Raw genomic sequence first — 14,551 nt, 5'->3', positions numbered from 1 at the left:
GTGTAAATAGCTATTCAGATTTTTACTTCAGTCTGCCAGCTTTGTTCCAGCAAAACTCTATAAAGCAAACACATAGCTGGCCTATAAATATAGTACAAAAACAATATTCAGAGATTCTGCCAAGCTTCTAAAATAGTTGCAACTTTAAGGCATAGTGTGCACGATTCACACAGCACTGTAAAATATTTAAGTTACTGAAAATGATTGCAGTGCATTCCCATAATAATAATGGTGAACGCTGAAAAATGAAGGTGGTGTGGGAGTGAAGTTTTGAGTTTTAAACTAATACACACTGAACCAGTAAGAACACACAGGCAGTTCAACAGGGCTTTTCATTGCACTGAAGTCTTACAAAATCTCTATTTCAGCTAGGTCATTCCCTATTGTGCTCCTCCCTCTGGGTGGTCTTTCCAGGGTGCCACTTGAAGGGAATACATTAATAAAAAGAAGGGAAAGGAAAGGACACATAAATAAAGAAAAGCAAAATGGATGACATGATGCAGCAGGCTATGGATCAGGGGTCAGCAAACAAGGGGTCTTTCTCTTTACAGGTTGCTTCCTGGAAACAGTCTGATTAAGCTGACAGCTTGAATTATGTGTTACATTTTGTAATGCACAATCCATCTGTGCTAAGTCCTCTTGAATGCAGCTGAAGCAACACAAGCAAAAGGTCTCTGCCTTGTTCCTTCTTAAACCTAAGCTTGAAATACTCATTATTTTCCTAAGTGCTAAGTCGAAGAGTCTGGACTTGCTAAGGCTCTAAATGAAGCTCAGGTTAGTGATGGGAACAGACAAAGTGCAAAACAAGATTCTCCCTCAGTTTGACAACACTGACACATCAAAAATTTTGAAAGATCATACACTAGTATTCATTGATTTATTTCCTAGGGTAGAAGTATCAATATTAATAGGCCAATGGCTACATGGTAGCATGATACCAATAAATTCTCATATCATTATGATGCTTATTGCTGGTTCCACACTTAAATTTTAAAATAAAAATGTGGTGGTAGGATAGAATTCAGATAAATCAATAGAGACACCTATGAAAACCAGCCGTCGAATTTTAAAAACACATATGGCAGAATCCCGGTGGACAAGCAGCGATAGAAGATTCAGAGAGATTCAGTTTAGAGAGATTTAATTAAAATTCAGTATATTGTTAATGCTGCTTTAGGGACTTAAATGATCAAGTTCAATACCTAATTGCAATCTTAAATAGTACCGTCTTTTTTGGGGGGTGGGGATGCATATACTATATGTAAAATTAAAACAACTTACATAAAGTGTTACTGTCACTTGCATTAGCATACCATTTCAATTAACACAGAGATAATATAATAAAGGCTATACAGGTAGTCCTTGACTTATGACCACAATTGGGACCAGAATTTTCAGCACTAAGCAAGATTGTTGTTTAGTGAATTGTACTCAATTTTAGAACTTTTTAGCCATAGTTGTTAAGCAAATCACTGCAGTTGTCAAATAAATTACTTGTTTTTAAGAAAATCTGACTTCTTCATTGACTTTCCTTGTCAAAGGCTGTCTGGGAAGGACACAAATGGTGATCACATGATCCCAAGATACTGCAACCATTGTAAGCAGTTGTTACACGTGTTGTAAATCCCTGGATTTTGATAGTAGTAAATGAGAGGACCATTCATTAAGTCCCATTTTTCAATGCCATTGTAACTTCGAACAGTTGCCAAACAAATGGTTGTAAATTGAGGACTAGCTGTATATAATAAAAGCTACATATATAAAGGTGTTATTTTTATTTCTAAATGATACCTAGAAAAATGTAAAATACTAATTATATATTTTTAACATCACAAAAATTAATAAATTCTTTAATTACATTCAACTTTACTTCATAAATACATTCATTTATTCCATTTACATCTTGCTGAAATCCAAAGTGACTCTTGGCATGTCTGTCACAGTGATTCAATTATAATAAAAGAGATTTAACTAAGATTTAAGGAAGATGACTTCCTGTAGTGTATATTATTAATATTTTCAACTCCCTCATAACAAATCATAAGTTACTTCTTAACACATTATCTTGCAAACACAATTTAAAAGGGTCAGAAAAGAAGAAAAAATATACAACTAGAAAGTAATTATAATGTCCGTTGACTTACCTAAATGTTCGTTCTCTAGGCGCTGCGTGAGAGTCCAAGCATGGGTTAACTTCAGCTTGCTGCCCAAGGACTGAGTTCAAAGTTTGTGTAGCCATGCCTTCTGCTCCTTATAGATGCCAGTTTAAAAAACAAAGGGATGAGACCCAGAAGGATGCAGTAACTTGAAGTGTTATTTCTTTAGTGGTGGTGACTCCAGAACCAACGGACAACAGGGTGGGGTTGTACTCTCCCACAGCACCCAGAGAATGACCATTCAGGTAAGCCAACAGTCATTCTCCTAGGCACTGCTTGGAGAGTCCTAGCATGGGACATACCCAAGCTATGAAGTCCCAGGGAGGGAAGAAGAAGTGTCCTGGTTAGGTGGATCCACGAGGATCCGTTGCAAGACTCTCCTCCCAAACAATGCTTCAGCAGCCGCAAAGGAATCCAGTTTGTAATTCCAGATGAACGGAGAAAGTGAGGACCAGGTAGCACCCTACAGATCTCCTCGATGGACACTTGCGTGGCCCAAGCGGCTGTAGTTGCGGCACTCCTTGTAGAATGAGCTGTTATTTGAGATGGAACCAGGCTAGCCTAATGTTCGTAAGCCAGTTTAATACAAGGGCAGCCAACGTCCTAGGGTCAAAGATGATACCTTTCTGTCTTTTCTGAGCCAAGTTGGAAGGACACGAAGAATGAGTCCGATTTGCAGAAGGAAGTCGTCATTTTCCTATATACACGCACTACACGGCATACATCCAGGGTATGCCAAACACGCTCTCTGGGATGTCTGGGATGCGAGCAGAAATTAGGAAGAATCACCTCCTGCTTCCTATGAAATAAGGTGTTAATGAGTCTGTCAGGATGTACAATGCAGAGGTCCTCACTGACTGAGAATGCTGCCAGCTCCAAAATTCTGTGAGCCGAAATAATGGTGATAAGGAAGGCTGTCTTAAAGGATAAATGTCAAAGACTGAATTGAACCAAGGTTAGGGCCTGCAGGATGACAGATAGATCCCAGGTTGGGTATTGGTGGACTAGTGGAGGTTGGCAGCCCCCTTCAGGAAGCTGCGTACCCTAGGGTGCCTGCTGAGAGATTGAGAAGCGTCTCTAGACAAGATGGTGGCTAAAGCAGCCATCTATCACCGCAAAGTATTGGGGGGGGGGGGCGAGGACTGTCCAACTCCTCCTGGAGAAATTCCAGGATTTGTGGAATTGTTGCTGTGGTAGCGTCGATGTGATGAGAATGACACCAAGATGTAAAGACAGTCCATGTTGCGTCATAGATTCTCAGCATTGAAGGCTGCCTGGACGCCCGGATAGTGCGGTTCCAACGGCCAGTTGGAGCCACTAAGGTTCTGGGTGTGGAATGGCCCCCTGGCTGAGGGAGATCTGCTCCTGAGGTATGCGCCAGTGCTTGGTCACCAAGAGACTGACAAGGTCGGCATACCAGGACCTTCTGACCCAGTGAGGGGCAACAAGGAGAACTTCTGCTCCCTCTGTCAGGATCTTTCTGATGACCTGAGGTATCAGAGGAAGTGGCGGAAAAGTGTAAAGGAGGCCAGGAGGCCAGCTGCAGTAGAGGGCATCCATTCCTTCTGCACTGGAGCACTGGAACCAGGAGAAGAACCGAGGGAGGTGTGTGTTTTGGACTGGTGAAGAAGTTGATTACCGGAGGGTCGAATCTCTGGGATAGTTGGTGAAACAGAGATAGATGAAGGCGCCATTCCAAATTGCTGATGGTGGTCCTGCTCAACCAATCTGCCATCACGTTGTCCTCCCCCAAGATGTGATCTGCTCTCAACGATTCGAGGTGTCACTCTGCCCATCACCCCAGGGCTTCTGCCTCCAACATGAGGGTTCTCGATCGAGTCCCACCCTGGTGGTTTATGTGGGCTTTGGTGGCTATGTTGTCTGTTAGTATTACGACGTGGTGCCCCTCAATGTGTTTACAGAAATGATGGAACACTAGTCTGGCTGCCCTGAGCTCCAACCAGTTTATGTTGTGGGAGAGTTCCACCTGCGACCACCTGCCCTGCGTTACATGTGTTTGTAGATGGGCGCCCCAGCTGTACAGACTGGCATCTATTGTTAGGACGAGTCACTCCGGATCCTTGAAGAAGGACCCCTTTGTCAGTGCGGCGGACTGCCACCACCTGAGAGAGAGGAGCACCTTTGAAGGAACGCGTACCACACTCTGGGAGTTGCTGGCATTGCGTCATTGAAGTGGGAGGAGGAACCACTGGATTGTACGCAGTTGTGCCCAGGGAACTACTCCAATGCACGAGATCAGTTTCCCCAACAATTGGGATAGCATCACAATGGATGCTGACCTGTTTGCACGGACCCGACGCACAAGGGATGTGATGCTGTCTACACGCTCCTGCGAGAGGAACACCCTGCAGGCTGCCGAGTTGATCAATGTGCCCAGGTGCTGGATCCTGAAGGTTGGTGACAAGTGGCTTTTCTCCAGATTGATGGAGAATCTGTGCCGTTGAAGCACAAAAATGGTGGTGTTGAGGTCTTGACGTGCCTGCGCCACCGACAAAGCCGTATCAGGATGTTGTCCAGATAGCACTGGAGTCTTACCGGCCGACATCTGAGATGTGCTGTGGTTGCGGCAAGGAGCTTGGTAAAAGTTTTGGGGGGCCAATGACAGGCCGAAGGGTAGATCTTTGTACTGATAATGTTTGTCTGCAAACTGGAACCTTAGGAATTTGCGATGCGCTGAATGGATGGGGACGTGGAGATAGGCTTCCTTCAACTCGACTGACATCAGGAAGTCTCCTTGCCTGATGCAACCCAGAATAGTTTGAAGTGATTGCATTTTGAAGCGCTTGTACGCCAGATGGATATTGAGCTTCTTGAGCTCCATTATAGCTCTCCATCCACCCCACCCCAGAGGACTTTGGAACCAGGAATAAATCCTTCCGCTCCTGGCCCAATGGCACCTGTTCGATGGCCGCTATGTCCAGTAAATGCTGGATCTCTGCCTGCATTAGTTGTCATTTGGGAGCGGATTTGGGAGTGGGCAGCAGACAAATGTCTGCGGAGGAAGGGAGAGGAAATCTAGGGTGAGGCCATGACGGACGGTGTTTAATACTTACATGTCCGTTGTCATCATCTCCAACTGGGTGGCATATAGTTGAAGGTGACTGCCTATGGGAGGGCACTGCTGGTGGCCACTTATTTCTATGAAAAAAAGGCAGTTGGAAATCCACCCACCGCCCGAAAGGACCTGCAGTTAGCCTGCTGGTGTCTGTCCTTGTCCCTAAATATTGTCCTATCATGGGAGTGATCCTGCATCTGAGGATAAATCCTGCAGAGGTGGCTGGAGGATCTGCAGCCCGAAAGGGCTGCCTACGAAAATAAGAGGAGCTCTTGCAATCGGTCTTCGTGGTGATGGAGGGCAAGACCTTGCACTTGTCCTTGGATTCTATTAAGACCAAATCCAAGGCCTCTCCAAAAAGTTTTCCCCCTTGAATGGGGTGGAAGCAAGCTTCCACTTCGACTTCATGTCCGCCTGCCAGTGGTGGAGCCAAAGCAGGCAGCGTAAGGTCATGTTGGAAGCTAGAGCCACTGAGGAAAATTTGGTGGCATTTAGAGAAGCGTCTGCCAAATATTCAACTGCCACAATAATTTTATTGATGTCCTGGCACAACCTAGTGTTGCCAGCTGGCAGTTTAGAGTGCAATTTCCACAGCCAAAACATGGATGTCCTATTAAAAAAGGAAGAGGAAGATGATGCCATCATGGCCCATGCAGTGGCCTAGTGGGTCTTGTGACAGGCCTTCTCTGCCTTTTTGTCCTCTGCTTTGAGGCCCTCTAGCAAATCCGCTGGAAGCACCAAATTGGAAGTTAGGGCGACCATGGGATCATCTACGAGAGGAAGCTTTAAAAGATCCTCTATATTGCTCTCCATAGAGTAGAGCTTTTTGTCCACTCCACTGGGATTGGCCATGCAAACGGACAGAAGAAAAAAGGCATCAAAACTAAATGGCTCAAATGGCCACCGCACGACTCAGAGTGAAAAACGGGGACTATCGGCAGCCCGGAGAGCTCCTAGGAGCTTCCGGTGCAAGAAGAAAGTCCTCCGACAGTTTTGAGGGCTCACTCCTCGTGATGGTGCCTCTACCACGATTATTACGGAAGGCAGCCTGCTCCGTGCATCGGAGAAGAGCTGAGGCAAAAAAAATTAAACTGCTAACCTAAACTACAGAACTAAGACAAAAATAATAAAAGGCTACACTATACTGTTTGGAGAGTCCAACTCTACTGCCCAAGTAGTGGAGCTCCCCAAACTGCATCCTTTTAGGGCAACTGTGTTTTTTAAACTGGCCTCTATAAGGAGCAGGAGGTGTGCTCAGTCCCTGGGCAGCAAGCTGAAATTAACCCATGCTTGGACTCTCCAAGCAGCGCCTAGGAGAAAGTATAAAAATATACTATAGCTCCAGACTAGGTTTTGTATCAGTTCTAAATATATTTAACTGCTCAGATTTAATGTAAGCTGATGTTATGAAATAACAATGTTTTGGTTGTAGAAAATTTGTAAACAGCATTTAGTTTTACCTTAGCTCGGGGCCAGAAGATGAGTGTTCAGTTGAAAAAAATATTTGAAAATATTCTTCATTATTACATATTATGTTGTCAAGTTTGCAATCTGTACTGTTTAGATTTTGTTGTAGTTTCAAATAATTTGATTCTTCTTCCTCTTCACTCAATGAAACAGTAAGATCAGTGCTGCTACTTGAACTTTTATCTTCCTCCTGCAGTATATTTTTTTCCAAGTGCATGGTGCTCTCCAAAACTGTAACAAAAATGTTTTTTTAATGATTAAATCTGAATATTTATTTATAAACAATTATAATAATGTCCTGAACCTGTCTAGATTATTATTATAAAGCAGAAAAACTGTTTTTAATGTTGTATTCCCCAAAAATATAAAAATGAAACAAGACTAATCTGGCCAAAGAAAAGCACACCAGTTAGTTTATAAAACCACCCACCACAATCAATTTAGGACAAACTATCTCACAATATGCCTATGGAGGAATATTTTAGAAAGCAAAGCACCTTTTAAAATTCTATTTAGAAATTCCCACAATACTTGGAAAGAATTTCAAGAGAACAGGGGTGGGTTCTAGCCAGTGTTATTGCTGGTTGGCTCGCGTGCACGCTTTGCGTGCGCGCAGTTCAATGGAAATTGTTCTGCACATGCACAGAACTCCAAAAAAAGATGGTGGCGGTGACAGAAGTGACTGGGGAACTGGTTCAGGGGCGTGGCCAGCCTAGGTCGCTGCCAATTCTGCGACCCAGGCCAGCATAACACTACTGGTTCGGCCGAACTGGGCCGAACCAGTAGAAACCCACCTCTGCAAGAGAATAACATTGTAACAGAAAGAGAATATTTTCTTGCAGCTTAATGAGATTAAATTCTACCATCCATTTTAAATTATATCCATTCTGAATTCTCCTAAAAAGAATCTAAAGATGAAATTGCAATTCTTCTGTCAGCAGAACTATAGCGGCTTCACTTAAGATTTCATGAGACAAGAAATGCTTACTTTTTAAAAATTTAACAAAAATCTAACTCAAATCTTGTCATAAACAAGACTGATTTATATGCCAAACAAAATACACATCTAATATCAGAGATATGAAATCATTAGCTATTTAGAAATGCCAAGTAACTATATATTTCACATGAACAATACTATATTTTAAAAGGTCTTTGATTATGTTCTGTTACACCTTTATATACTGCTTTAAATAATAAAGAAAACAAGAGAAATCCCTCTGTGGCTGAGTTCTCAGAAAACAATTCCAAATAAAGCAAAGTTACAAATAAACAAAACATAATGTAAACAGTTTAATAGTTCCTATTCCTGCATTCCTATTATTGTTTGCCATTCAAAAAGTAGATCCTATAGTTATGGGACAAAATTATCAAAAATAAACCTGAAGGATAGCTTTCTTCCTTTTCTTTAGAAGCCCTGATGGTATATCATCTTTATACCTGGAGATTTTTCTTCTGAGCACTCATTGGCAGAAATAAGTACACCAGGATCACCGATCAACGAGATTGGCTCTTTAGTTTCTTGTTCATATTGTAAAGAATGTTCACGGGTCAATGATTTGCAGGAATTGTAACTTTTCGAACTGGTGGATCTGTTCTCAGAACTTAATTTTCTGTGTAGGGGAGGCTTATGTTCCGGGTAGACCTTGTTTTCCACAAAATTATCGGTGTCATTATTTGCTATACTTTCCCCTTTTAAAGAAGTTATTTCGTTCTCATACGATACGCTGGATGTGACTGGCATTTCTTCACCTTTCAGCAGAGATGTCTTCCCATCTATTTTGTCAGACTTATTTGAGTACTGTAGATCACTATTAGTTTGAACTACACAGCTGTCTGTCATATAGCAGCTCTGTGATGGTTGTCTATAGGAATGTGGGTCAGAAATTGAAAAGCTCTTTTTGAATTCAGATTTCTGCAGTGTGCTGAAATCTTCAACACTTGAGACAGCTGACATTTGGCGGCCCATAAAGATAGTTGCTGTATGATATAGTCCTCTTGACATGGCTGTCCTGGCATTAATTCCTGACTGCCTTGCTTCTGGAACCATCTGAAAAAGTGTTGGAAATCAAGAAAGTATTTTCTATTTTTTCATTGTTATTATTATAGTAGATAGGAATTATTTGAAAAATACACCTTTAAAAATTAATGATAATGCCTTAAAATTCCATGCCATCAGATTCTCAATGACTCTGGGTGGCTCACAAAAAATTACAATAAAAAATGAAGAAAAACAATGGCAAAGGCAATGAAGTAGGGGCTCTCCACTCCACTGAACACAAGCAGTATATAGCAATGTAACATGTATTGTCAAGTTAAGTTTCATATGTGCTCTGAAGGGGTTAGCAACATAGCTAGCAATAAGTCAGCACACATTGTCAAAGCACTACCTGGAAGAAATTTACACTACAGATGTGCAAATTACTCCAAGCAAAAAAAAAATCACGTTCAGTAGTTTTGATTCATACTTACAATAAAACCTGGTTATTTTGAAAATCATTATTTCAATTTGAAAGTTCTGTGATTGTTATGTTATTTGGGGGTTTAGTTAACTTTCTTTCTCAAGCCTGAACAGCAGCAGTAGTTAGTTAAATTAAAAGTGATAAGGAATGCCAACATGCTGTGGGGGAAAAGTAATGTACACATGTTAGAAGGCCAATTTGGGATTTGACTTTAATACTACAAAGGGAGGACCAGAATACCAATTCACACTGACTAATCTGCTCTATTACTGAGATTCACTGAAGGCTTCAAGCACTCCCCACAATCCCCTAGCAATATTTTTGCAATGTTAACTTTGCTTAGCTTTAAGGCAGCACAAGGCTTCACTAGTTAGAGAAACAAAAAAGATTGCCCTTTCCTTCATTGGGTTTTCAGTTCAACAAATGATAGAATTAAGTGTTAGAGATCCTTAGCCTGAAATCTAGTCTGGGATAGGAATCCAGAACTCATCCTTTAAAGTTAAAACTTTTTCCCTTTCCTTCAATATGAAAAAAAAGATTTGCTTTAATTAAGAAAATTAATTCTTCCAATGAGATGTGTGCACCAGGTTGATAGCACAACAGTATTTGCTGGGCTGCACATGTATACATGCACATACATTATTAGACTGTTTTCATTTTAAATCAAGCTTCATTTTTATGGCTTAATCCTGTCTTCCCAGCCTCACGATCTAGAAAAGCAGAGAGACAAATGAAAGGGACAGAGTGAGAAGGCAAGGGCTTATTGATTAAAAGAGGTGGAACTTAACATTGCTGCAGTGTGCAAACTCTCCAGCTGACAAGTAGTAGGGTACCTTAAGCAGAACAATATATTGCCTTAGTGGGTGAAACAACACTGGTATGAAAACACAATACTTCAAAGGCATGCGATTACACAGGTAATACTTTACATAATCAGGAAAAGTAGCATTGCTCAATTCTGGAACCTCTTATGGATACTATCTTCCACTGCAAAATTGCTATATCTTCAGCAAGCAAGTTTGCATGGAAAACGCTGGAATTACTGTTAGCAACAGGACCCCAATAAGCATGCACTGCATTCCAGATACATGGATTACTTAAAGATGGGTTCGTGCCTTTTACCTCTTTTCACCTTGAACTGGTGCAGTAGCTACACGCAAGAAGGGACTGGTTCAGAATGAAGAACTTAAGTTACTTACATGAGAAGAATATAACCATGATGCATTGCACTGAGAAGATCACAAACAATGGAAACAATGTCTATATAACAGTTATCATCCATTGTTTATCAGCATTAGCTGCATTGCCTCCAAACAGCAAATGAGTGGGATGATCTTGTCAGGATGGAAACCTGTTGTGGCCCAGCAGGTGCCGTTGGAGCTGCCACCAGACTCCGACAGCGAGGGGCCCTCTGAGTCAACTCTGGAGGATGTGGAGGACCCTGGACAGGGTTCCGACTCCGAGCAGGGCGCAAAGAGGCTGGTTGGTCACCAGGAGGCACCTGAGCCTTAGACCAGTGGGGAGGAGACAAGGGAGAGTGAGCCGGAGGCCAGCAATGAGTTGTTCCTGGATGCACGCCATCGAAGAGCTACTAGGCGTCAGGAACAATTACGCAATTACAGGAGGTGATTGTACTCAGCTGGTGGTCATTAGGCTCCTCTCCAGACTATAAAAAGCTACTTGTGCACACGGCTCTCTTTGCAGAAGTCAACACAGGATTGAATGTCGGAGGACAGTACTGGGAGCTTGGCAGGCTGGTTGCTGCCAAGCCTTATCTGTATTTATTGCTGCCTGAGTTTGTCTGAGTTGCTGCCAAGGTCCTTATCTGTTTGTTTTGCTTGGCTTTCAGCCACCGAGGTTTTGGTGTCTTGTTATTAAAGGACATTCCATTTAAGCTTGTCTCGGCATTCGTTACTGGACGGAGGAGGGGGGTTAGAACAGAAACCAACATAAAAATTACCCCTTTGGCACCATGACCGTTGTCAACTTTCATATGGCTATATTCATAATGCTACTCCAGCACCTCATCCCCCAGGAGGCCATCGTACATTGGAACTCTATATAACGTTGGCACTGCTTGATCACATCCAACAAACCAGCTGCATTATACAAGTGTTCTGGAAATCCATACAGGTACTACAGGTAATTTTTTACATACCACCTTAATGGAGCCTGCCTGTTGCAGTCATAAGTCATGACAATCAGGGATGACCAAACAATTTCTTTTTGCCACAGTTGTTAAGCAAATATCACAATTGTTTAGCAAACCCATTGTTCACTGTGGGGCATTTTTTTGCCGAAAAGTGGAACTAATCACTGTTGTTATAAAAAATGTCATAAATTGCAGTCACATGATCACAACATTCTGAAAATGGCTGTAAAAACAGGCTGGTTGCCAAGTGCCTGAAATGACTGTGGTTGATAAGTGCCTGTGATCAAGTATCAATGGGGGAAGAGGGGTAGCCAGCAGAACTTTGGAACTATATTGTAAGTACCTTGGGAGCAGGGTGGGGGTGTCTATTGTAACTTCAATGGTCACTAAGTGACCAGTTTAAGTTGAGAGCTACCTGTATACAGCCAATAGATCTTTCTGATCCTTGGATAGTCTTGTTAATTTCAACGTTAGTGTCTTGCTTATGTTGAGCTTCAGGTGGATTTAAAATGAAAGCACATCAGTACTAGTTTGACTGATATGTTTAGTTTTGACATACATGTGTAGTTTTGTGCATGATCTTGCATTCTATTAACTTTTGAGTTCTGATTGCATTTAAAAATAAAAAGTCATTTCAACACACATGATAGGGCTATGCTGAATTTATTGAATGATCTTGCAGAATCCTAATAGGTAAACAGCTCTGCCTAGTGTCTAGAATACAAGCTGCAGAGGAAGAATGATCAAATTCTATCCACCTATGCTTACAGAAGTGTTTTTGTTTCTGTATACTGTCATTTGGATCCTAGCCAGCATTTGTAAAAGCTATCATCCTCCTACAGAGGATTAATAAATTTAAGATGAACAGTGAAAGATCACAAACAATTTGCAGTATAATATTGTAATAATCGTAAAGTACTCTATGGCTTTTCTATATCTAATATAAAATATTTAAAATAAAAACCATTCAGATAAATATTTTAGGTGTCATTATATAAAAATGGACACAGGAAAAATTAGTATTTTAGAATTCTATCCATATTGTTTCATAAATATGTGAACAAAATGAATGTTTATATTGTACAAGTCTACTTAGCTAGGTCAAGGTTGGTGAAGCTCTTTGCTCTGTATATAAGGAAGAATGGTCTAAATTCAAGGTTTCAACACCTTTTTAATCTAGGACCAGGAAAAAAGAAATCTATAACCTCAGATTAACAACTGCTAATGCAATGAAGAAAACCTTCCTGCCACTATTAAACACATCTCCCCCTCACTCACACACACACACACACACACATGAAATAGTGTTGCCTCTGTTTCTTTCCTGATAAGAGTCTTAAATACCAAACAGTTAAATGCATAATAACATTTACTGGCAGCAAGACAGCCTGCTTAGCTGATACATAAAGCAGGTAAAAGGAGGAAAAGTTAATTTCTTGGCTGAATGATTCCATCGGTAGCTATAGGGCAAACTAGAAAGTCTTTCAGTAAAGTAGCAGTTGATTCTTCTATCAATCTGCAGCACACATACTCTTCCAAGGAATGCATTAAATATGAAAATCATATCCTGTTATCATCTGTTTCCAGCTTTCAGCCCAGTAAGCTTTCCTTAATGAATGTTGTAGCCTAAGGGACAAGCATGCTGTTGGCTTTTCTGAATAATGGAGTGATGCTACCAATTTTGGCTTATTACAATATCGACTAGCTGAGGGGGTTTCACATATAGTCACAAGTGACTACTCTTGCCAGCATGCTCCAAGTTATTACAAGATGTTTTTAGTCATTTCATCTAAAAGAGCTTTCCTGCTTTTAGGGAAGAAAAACAGTTCTGGTCTTGAACTGTATCATTTATATGGAGATAGGAGGGGGGATTAGAAGGCTGCATTACCACAGATATATAGCAGAATATATTTGAGTATTACTTGTCGGCTTTGTCTGTGGTTTAGGTATGCAATCTTTGCTTTTTAGAGGGAAAATAAAGGTCAAAATGTATGAAATTATAAATTCAAAATATTTCAATTAAAATTTACAAGACTTTGCCACCCTATTTTGAGTCTAGAACTTAAGAATGTTAGTTGAATAGTACTAGGAAGTGAGGGGTTTCAATTCATGTTTATTAATTTCACAATGATTTTGCTTCTTACCTAAAATCATATTGTTTAAATGGCATGTGAGAACAGCAACACAAGCTTTACAACCAATTTTTTAAAAAAATGCAAAAACCTTCTCAATTAAGATAGTTCTACAATCCAATCAGTACCTTCTATTCCACTGATTCAAAAAGAAATATAAACATGCCTGAATTTTCCCATTAAAATAATTGAAAAATAAAGAACAAGGAAAAATAAGGAATACAAACTAAAAAGAAAGAAAAAATAAAATAAGGAAAATAATCTTAAATGCCTTTAGAATTTTTACATACCTGATGTTCAGTAGCATCTCTCATTTCTTGTTTTAACGTATCTTTTCTCTCAACTAACAGCCTATTTTTAATTTCTTTTTCATGCGCTGCCTAGTATATGGAGAGATTATAAATAAACATTAAGCATTCAGGTTGTGATGTAGCCAAAGTTAAACAGATGTGTCACTGATTTCAGAGGAAACCAATTAAGCATATGTTTTTCTTCTTCCTTTAAATTAAGTATTTTATATGATTGGATTGTTTTATGTAGTAATATGTAGTATACAGTATAAAAATTAACATGTTTGAAATCATTCTGAATGCATTCTCATTTAAATATTCTACATACATTAATTTTAATCATATTGAATGCTGCATTTACCCTACAATGTAAGAAGATGTTATTAATATGAGATGATTAACCAGAAAAAAAAGAAGATTTTACAGGACAAAATTCACATGCCTCCATTACTACATTCTCAGAAATTTAAGATAATCTCCAATTTTAACATTAACTTATTTGGAAAATAACTAAGCTTACATTCAGATAAATACAGTATATAAAATGGAATTATCTAAAACTACACAAAAAGTTTTAGAACTTTGTTAATTGCTTCTTCAGTTTGAAACAAAATTCTTCATTTTAGGTATTATGTACATAACAAACTCAAATGCATAAGAATTATGAATTAAAATCTGTATATTTGGCAAAAGGCATCAAAGGTGATGATGCAGTAAATTCAATATAAGACCCTCTTCTAAAACATAATGAGCATTTAAGAATGAATTAATAGCTATTAAAAATCACATGCTGCACATGGAACACCAGAGAATCAC

General features: G+C 40.0%; 1 protein-coding gene across 1 annotated transcript in view; it reads right to left on the bottom strand.

Moving 5' to 3' along the window:
• KIZ (kizuna centrosomal protein) overlaps nt 1-14,551 on the bottom strand; it is a 72,737-nt gene that overhangs the window by 38,790 nt on the left and 19,396 nt on the right. Inside the window, exons 4-6 of the mRNA XM_032220150.1 lie at nt 13,736-13,825; nt 8,140-8,749; nt 6,693-6,930 (exon numbers count right to left, since the gene is read on the bottom strand). Of these exons, the coding sequence (XP_032076041.1) occupies nt 6,693-6,930; nt 8,140-8,749; nt 13,736-13,825 (938 nt within the window). The remainder of the gene's footprint in view (nt 1-6,692; nt 6,931-8,139; nt 8,750-13,735; nt 13,826-14,551) is intronic.

The sequence above is a fragment of the Thamnophis elegans genome, chromosome 6 (genome assembly GCF_009769535.1).
Source record: "Thamnophis elegans isolate rThaEle1 chromosome 6, rThaEle1.pri, whole genome shotgun sequence".
NCBI lineage: Eukaryota > Metazoa > Chordata > Lepidosauria > Squamata > Colubridae > Thamnophis > Thamnophis elegans.
Note: the sequence above shows the minus strand (reverse complement) of the source record. Positions and strands in the feature narration are given on the sequence as shown.